This window comes from Chroicocephalus ridibundus, chromosome 19 (genome assembly GCF_963924245.1).
Source record: "Chroicocephalus ridibundus chromosome 19, bChrRid1.1, whole genome shotgun sequence".
Classification (NCBI taxonomy): Eukaryota; Metazoa; Chordata; class Aves; order Charadriiformes; family Laridae; genus Chroicocephalus; species Chroicocephalus ridibundus.
Window position 1 is genome coordinate 8,390,977 of NC_086302.1, and position 8,022 is coordinate 8,398,998.

At 59.9% G+C, this 8,022-nt stretch overlaps 1 protein-coding gene across 8 annotated transcripts in view; it reads left to right on the top strand.

The window, feature by feature from the left end:
• SCMH1 (Scm polycomb group protein homolog 1) overlaps positions 1 to 6,932 on the top strand; it is an 81,692-nt gene extending 74,760 nt beyond the window's left edge. For all 8 annotated transcript variants that reach the window (XM_063356234.1, XM_063356239.1, XM_063356240.1 and 5 more), the window contains 2 exons: positions 707 to 849; positions 4,922 to 6,932. In XM_063356234.1, coding sequence (XP_063212304.1) covers positions 707 to 849; positions 4,922 to 5,047 — 269 coding nt within the window. In that variant the 3' untranslated portion in view covers positions 5,048 to 6,932. The remainder of the gene's footprint in view (positions 1 to 706; positions 850 to 4,921) is intronic.
• The last annotated feature ends 1,090 nt before the right edge of the window (positions 6,933 to 8,022 follow it).

Genomic DNA, 8,022 nt, shown 5'->3' on the forward strand with positions numbered 1-8,022 from the left:
GCTGGTCATCGCAGTAAATCAGCACGTGTCAAACCCAGGTGCTTGCAAAACAAGGTGTAATTTTAGGTGCACGGCATCAGTAAAAGCCTCTAAAAATGCTCAGGCTGCTGATGCCTTGATGCGTCTGCCTCACGCCGCATCCGTGTGTGCGGGCAGAGAGCTGGAACAACGGGCCGTGCCGACACTGGCACACTGGGAGCAGGACTTCTGTTAGCTCGGGCGGTGCTTCAAGACAACAGAATGTTGCGTATGGGCTCAGTCCATCAGAAAACGCAGCCGATGAAAACATAGAACAGCTTTGCTGTGTTAAAATGGCTAAAGGTGGTGTTCGGAGCCGGGGGGAGCGAGGGGAGAAACGGTGTGTGGGGAGAGAAGTGGGGATGGAGGATTGTTTTCTGCAAAGGTGGGAACCGTCACAGAGCGGGGGGAGCAAACTCAACTGCAGGGGGGCACGGGGAAATGGGAGCTTAGTGTGAGGAAAAGGGCTCAGTATAGAAGGCTGCCCCAACAAGTCAGGCCTAAGGATGCTTTGGTGCCAGACCTGTACCGCAGGAATCTCTCGGGCACGGCCGGGACGTGCCCTTCAGCTTGTCTCTGCCGTTGCTGGGAGAGAGGACACCGAGTGGTGGCCCAAGGGGGAGCGAGTGCTGGGGCAATGCTGCGGGGACACCCCGGGTAACGGCTGCTGTCTTGCAATGCCCCCCAGGCTCAGACAGATACCTTGGATCTCGAGACGTCTCTCGGCTCAGCAGCCGCGACCCCTCGTCCTGGACGGTGGAGGAGGTGATGCAGTTCATACGAGAAGCGGACCCACAGCTGGGCCCCCACGCTGACCTCTTTCGAAAACATGTAAGTATGTCTGTATATCACACAATCCCAGACTGGCAGGGGTGGGAGGGGACCTCTGGAGGTCACCCAGTCCAACCCCCTGCCAGAGCAGGGTCCTTGCAAAGGCTAGCATTCGGATAAGGGAAAATGATATCACGCCTGCCACCACTGCAGCAGCCAAGCAAACTTCTCCCCGAACAGCAGCTCATAAGCTCCTCATCTCTCAGTTGTGTGTTTGCTGTGGAACATCTGCACAAGCAGCCATAAACATCGCGTGCTGCCAATTATATGGCTGGAGCTTGGAGGACCAGCACATTCCTACCTCTTCATAGAATCCCAGACGGGCAGGGGTGGGAAGGGACCTCCGGAGATCACCCAGTCCAACCCCCTGCCAGAGCAGGGTCACCCACAGCAGGTGGCACAGGAACGCCTCCAGGCGGGTTTGGGATGTCTCCAGAGACGGAGACTCCCCCACCTCTCTGGGCAGCCTGTGCCAGGGCTCTGACACCCTCACAGCAAAGAAGTTCCTCCTCATGTTTAGGTGGAACAGCCTATGGTCAATTTTGTGCCCGTTGCCCCTCGTCCTGTCCCCGGGCACCACTGAGAAGAGCCTGGCCCCATCCTCCTGACACCCACCCTTTAGCTCTTGCTGAGCATTGATGAGATCCCCTCTCAGCCTGCTCTTCTCCAGCTGAACAGCCCCAGGGCTCTCGGCCTTTCCTCAGCACAGAGATGTTCCAGTCCCCTCAGCATCTCCACAGCCCTTTGCTGTCCCCTCTCCAGCAGTTCCCTGTCCTTCTTGACCCGGGGAGCCCAGAACTGGACCCAGTGCTCCAGAAGTGGCCTCCCCAGGGCAGAGCAGAGGGGGAGGATGACCTCCCTCCACCTGCTGGCCACGCTTTTAATGCCCCCCAGGAGACCATTGGCCACAGGGGCACATTGCTGGCTGGTGGATGTGTATCTATATACGTGTGTGTGTGTGGCTGAATACGTACATATAGTGTATGGGAGGGGGCAGATCATCACACAAGGGAAATCTGGGAGAGTCAGAAGTACGGCAGCGCTTTGTACCAGCTGGACTTTTGTGCTAAGAAAAACATCCCCGTAAATCCTGCCTGTACCGTGTTCAGGCTGGGGATCCTGCTACTCAGAAAGAAACCAAGGGGAAGACGTGGCGGCCCCGTGAAAGCTCCAGGCAGCGCTGCCTTTGTGCGCACGGGGAGCTCAGCTCAGCTGGATTTGAACCCTAGCGCCGAAAACACAAAACCGTGTTCATCCTGGAGTCTTAATATTCACCCCGTAGCAAATTTCTCCTGGCAAGAAACATGTTCCAAGTGGAATTCATTGAGTGCGATGCTGCGAAACTCCTCTGTTTCCTATAAAAAGGGGTTTCTGAAGGCTCTGGTCCTTGTGCTTGTCTTTAAGCGTAAAATAGCCGCAGACGTACCGCGTGGGGTTTGTACAGTTAAAGCTACGCAAATTTTGGCAGCTCCACGTCCCAGTTCCTGCCGGACTTTGTCTTCCCTCTGCTTTCTGATTGAGTCCGTTTTTTTGGTTTTTTTGTTTTTTCGTTTTTTTTTTTTTAAATTGGTTCTATTTTAGAATCGCTCCTAAATGAAAAGTGTTTTGTTTTAATTATGCCAGAGCGTGCTCAGCTCCGCCACGGGATGAAAGCCCCTTGCATTGGCAATCCTGGGAAAGCAGGGGAGATCTCACCAAGTGAGACCTAACTGGGCATCGACGCAGCACGGGATTTTCTGTTGTTGGAGGCTGTGATTTTAATTTTGCATTTATAAGTCCATTAACATTTTCTTCATGGAAACCCATCCTTTGGGAAGCTCTGGGCCAAGCCAGGACCAGGTCAAGGGAAGGAGCGGAAAACTCGCAGATGCCAACTGCAAAGCTGTTCTCTGGATGTTTCAAGCTCCGTGATCCCTCCCCTCCTGAGCCTCAGGGAGGGCACGTCTGGCTCAGCTGTAAGGCATCAGATACTTTTGAAAGCTGTGACGTGGAAATCGGCTGTGCTGGAGACGAGATGCTCCACTGCTGCTCTGCAGCTGCTGGGACTTTGCTTAGAAACTCCAGAAATTTGCTTTGCTGCAGTGGGGGTCTCCCTGGGCTTGCAGGGTTTGGTCCCTTCCCTCTTTCTCCAAACCTTGGCCTGAGGGCTGTGTGCGCTGTGGCAGGGCTGCTCTCAGCGTCAGCGCGGCCGCTCCCAGGACACTGCCCCTGCGGCGGAGCGACGATGCCCGTGAGAGAGAGAGAGAGAGAGAGAGAGAGAGTCCCCCCTGTCGCGGGCAGAGTGAATAACTTCACTTGTAAGAGAGTAGTGAAATGTTTATTAACATAAAGCAGTGATTTAACAAAGTTAGCAGTGAATGCGACAGTGTTTTACGAGATTCGATGCCAGGATACACTTGGTTATTTACTGCATAGAGGCCAGGGTCAGACGAGCCGTCAGGGACACCCTCCCGTTGAGTCATGAGGTTCGGAAAGGACGCCCCGGCTTCCTAAACTCCTTCTCAGAGAGGAGTCTGGGTGCGGCTGGATCCAGTCCTAGTCCCAGACTTGGTCAACGGTTTATGTCTAAAGGATTAGATATGCGCAATCAATCCTTATATCACTTAGCGAAGATTTCAAAGTTTAGCATGCTGTTAGTCGCTGACCGAGAGTCTGTTGCGGCAAGGAATCTCTCGACCTGGAGGAGCAGAACCTTAAGCGAGCGTCCCCACTCAAGGGGAGATCCCGTCGCGCAGCCTGCTGCTGTGCAGGAGAGCTCAAAGGGCTCTTGGGCTGTCCGCTATTTATGGAGTAAGAGCGTTGACCTGTAGCCACATTCGCATGGGAACAAGATACCGAGGTTCCCACTCCAGACAGTGTTTTGGTTATGTTGCCAGCCATCCCCCACAGCCCAAGTGCAACTCATCACAACTCCCGCTGATGGCCATGGCTTGAGCAGGAGCTGGGGGGGGAAAAGGGGAAAAGGGGAGAGCACACCGCCACATCCCCTGCACCGCCGCTGCCTCAGTCCTTCCACTGACCCGGCTGTTTCCTCCCTGCCTCTCTTCAGGATTTGCTGACCGGCTGGACGTGGCTGCTGGCTCTTTATCGCCCAGCAGATTTCCCACCGCTGACTCGGGGGTCTGGGGCTGAACCCCCGTGCTGCAGGCAGGGCGGGATGCAGGGATGCCCGCGCTGGGACACTGCAGTTATCATAGAATCACAGAACGGTTCGGGTTGGAAGGGACCTTAAAGGTCATCAAGTTCCATGGCACAGGCAGGGACACCTCCCACCAGCCCAGGTTGCTCCAAGCCCCGTCCAACCTGGCCTTGAACCCCTCCAGGGATGGGGCAGCCACAGCTTCTCTGGGCAACCTGGGCCAGGGGCTCACCGCCCTCACAGCCAAGAATTTCTGCCTGTTATCTAATCTCAGTCTCCCCTCTTCCAGTTTGAAGCCATCACCCCTTGTCCTATCACTACATGCCCTGGCAAACAGCCCCTCCCCAGCTTTCCTGGAGCCCCTTTAGGGACTGGAAGGGGCTGGAAGGTCTCCCCGGAGCCTTCTCTTCTCCAGGCTGAACCCCCCCAGCTCTCTCAGCCTGTCCCCACAGCAGAGGGGCTCCTGCCCTTCCAGCATCTCCGGGGCCTCCTCCGGCCCCGCTCCAACAGCTCCGTGTCCTTCTGCTGTTGGTGCCCCAGCGCTGGAGGCAGCACTGCAGGGGGGTCTCACAGAGCGGAGCAGAGGGGCAGAATCCCCCCCTCGCCCTGCTGCCCACGCTGCTGGGGATGAGCCCAGGCTGCGGGGGGGTTTCTGGGCTGCAGGTGCTCATGTTGAGCTTCTCATCCACCAACACCCTGAGTCCATCTCCTCAGGGCTGGTCTCAATCCATTCTCCACCCATTTGGGCTTGGGATTTCCCCGACCCACCTGCGGGACCTTGCACATAAGGACTTTATGTGAAACCCGCCTCCGCTGCTCTCACACCCGCGTGTGCTGCTTCAGCCGTCGTCGCTTTGGGCACGGCCTGGCTCCGCGGGCAGGGTTGGGGCTTACAAGGGTAGTCACGAGTGTTGTTGTTTCCCCTCCTTGCAGGAGATTGACGGGAAAGCGCTGCTCTTGCTGCGGAGTGACATGATGATGAAGTACATGGGGCTGAAGCTGGGCCCAGCCCTGAAGCTCACTTACCACATCGACAAGCTAAAGCAAGGCAAGTTCTGAGAGGACGCTTGGCAGGACGGATCCTGGAAGCTCCGCTCCTGGCCATCCATACCCGCGCTCGCCTGACGACAGGTACGCATGCACACACACCCATTTACGCCGCAGACGGACACCTCGCCGACATCCCGGCCCCGCTGCAGGGGTCCGGCCGCCCGCCCGCCCCTGCGCCAGCAGCCAGGCCCCGGCGGGCGCTCGGGAGGAGGCTGCGCACGGTTGGCCCCGGGGCTTCGCACCAGACTCGAGTCGCCAGCGCTCCTCCACGCACTCCCGGTCCTGCTTCCCTGGGATGGCGCGGCGGCTCTGGGCAGAGCCCACGGGGACCGGACGCTCCCGCCAGCTCCTTTCCCTTGGCTCGGCGCTCCCGGCCTCGCCTGCTCGGGGCAGCCCTTGGCTCCCGTCCCCTCGGAGGGACGGTGGGCCGGGGGGGCTGGATGCTTTGCACTTCACCAGTACCTGTCTGGGAGGGGGACGGTGCCCCCGACCCGCACTCGGCCCCCGTAGCACCGCACCGAGCTCAGAGCAACGCCTGCCCCGTCCCTGTCTTCCACACCGGGGGAGCCCGGCTGCCCGGCCCGGGGCCACTCACCTCCCGAGCTCTGCCGGCCCCTCCGCTCCTGGCCTTCCTCCGGCTGGGGACGCCGGTCGGGGATGGAGACCTTCCTATTTATTTCTGACCCGGGAGGCCGCGCGGCGGCACGTGGCGCTGCCCGGGAGCATGGAGCGAGCTGCTGGAGAGGCGAGGAGCGTGGCTGGGCCTGGCGTGCCCGGGGCAAGGACGGGCCTGGGTCGGCGTCAGAGGCTGGCTGGATGCTGCAGGACTCGACTGATCCTTCTCTTTTTTTTTTTTTTTTGAGGTTTTTTTTTTTGAGGTTTTGGGTTTTTTTTATAAGGAGTTGTCTGTTTAAAATGATGAAATGATTTTTCTACCTGTTGTTGGACTCACAGCTCTTGGAGATTTTTAGACAGAGATGCAAAGGTTCGTCTTCCCAGGGGCCCTCCCGGTCCTCTGGTGTTTCGGTCCGTCCCAGCTCAGCGTGTGCGAGAGGGTGTTGGGTCTGGCGAGTCAGAGGATCCCGGTGTGGTGACCTGTCCCTGCGCTGCTCTTCCTGCGAGGGCTTTCCCCTGCCCGGGGGCACCTGTTTGTTTCAGACAGTCTAATGTATTTATTTTTGATGGCACTTGAGCGGTAACCCGCTTCCTAGACACGTTACTGCAGCTGCAAGAGGAGCATCGGAGCGGAGGCCACCCAGCCACGCTGCTGCGGCCCCTGGGCAGCGGCTGTGGGGACAGGGGCCGCCCGTCCCCTCGAGCGTTGCCTGCCCCAGCCTGGGATGAGCCGGGGACGGGGGGACGGGGAGCGGCGGAGGCGAGGGCTGCCCCACACACGCACCCACAGCTCCCGCTCCCTTTCTGCGATGACCAAAGGGCTGGGACGGGGATCCCCCACTGCAAGCACTTCCCCCTCCTGTCGTCAGCTCACCCTCTGCGCACCCAGAGCAGCGTCCCGCACCCCGTCCCCGCCTCCGCCTGGGCCCCGGCCAGCAGCAGAAGGGGCCCGTGGGGAAGGACCCTCCGGTCTCTTGCACTGGGTCAGGTTTACCCCTAAGGGGAATAATTGCAAAAAAAAAGAAAAAAAAATACCCCAAGCCCCAAAGTAATAAAAAGGCTTTTTGTCTGTGCTGCAGTCCCTGCTGCGGCGTGTGCTCGGGGGGAGGTGGGGCTCCGGCCCCGTTGCCCGCAGCATCGGCCCCGGGGACGCCCCTCGTTTCCACCCGACGCTGATCCCGCTGCAGACAGGTCCCCGTGCGGGGTCAGCCAGTGCTTTCCTCTGCACTTATTTTACGTTGATTTGTTTATAAATAAAAGGATAACTAAGTTCCTCCCCGCTGGTTGTGTGTGCACTGATGGGAGCGCTGGGCTGGGCACCGGCAGCGTCACCCTGGCCCCAGGGGGTGCTGGGGGGCGCAGGGACAGGCCGTGGAGCGTCGCCTCAGGACGGCAAAGCCCTGCTCGGCTCCTGCGGGAGAGCTGGGGCAGAGCGGGGCTGAGGAAACAAACCAAGACAGCAATGTGGTGACGCGATGGATGGGGGCTCACTGGCGGGGACAGCGAGGAGCAGTGGGCCCCCCCGCCACCGCACCCCCCAGGCTTCTGCTCTTTGCAGCGCCGCCTCTCAAACGCCTCCAGCGTCACTTGGTCCCGTCCAACGCAGCTGGTTGCTGCTCTCCAGGATGTTTTTTTCCCCGGGAACATCCCTGTCGGAGGCACTGCAGGCCCCTGTGCTGCAGTGCACGCGTGGTGGAGGGGCTCCATGAACACCACCCCCCTTCCAGCGCCGCTTGGAGCCCAGGAGTGGCAGCAGGGGGGGGCAGAGGCTTTCACAATTCCTGCCTGGAGCCTGTGGGGGTGTTGGGGTGGGGAGCGGCCCCCGGCTGGAGTCCCCGAACCCATCCCTGTGCAAACACCCCTCAAATCTGCACATCTGCCCCGCGACGGTGCGCTGGGGCAGGTAACGGCGGGTGGGCCCAAGGTGAGGGGGGGACAGCTGAGCTACGAGCCCCATCACTGCTTGCCAATATAGACCATTGTCATGACCATGGGCCCCACGTCTGGGCAGCTGTGGGTCAGCCAGGAGCTGCTGTGAGCTGCCGAGGGCAACTCCATCCACAGGGAGGGGGCTGGGGCATGGCCTGGCCCGGCCCCACACCCTGCTCGGGGCACCTGCAGCACCCACGGGGGTGCTCTGCGCCTTCCCCGTGCTCGGCAGGACCGGTCTCCAGTGGCACTACGAGGAGGGGGCGGTGATGCCGAGGTGGGTCTCGCCTGGGGTTCGTGTCCTGGCTGGAGCTGCGCCTGGAGCCCCTCGTGACATCTCCTGAGGGCTGGTGGCGAAGGGAAGCAGCTGGCGGCTGGAGAGGGCAGCGGAGAGGCACCCAGTCCGCGGGGAGGGCAGCGAGGAGGGTGCTGCTGGGGAG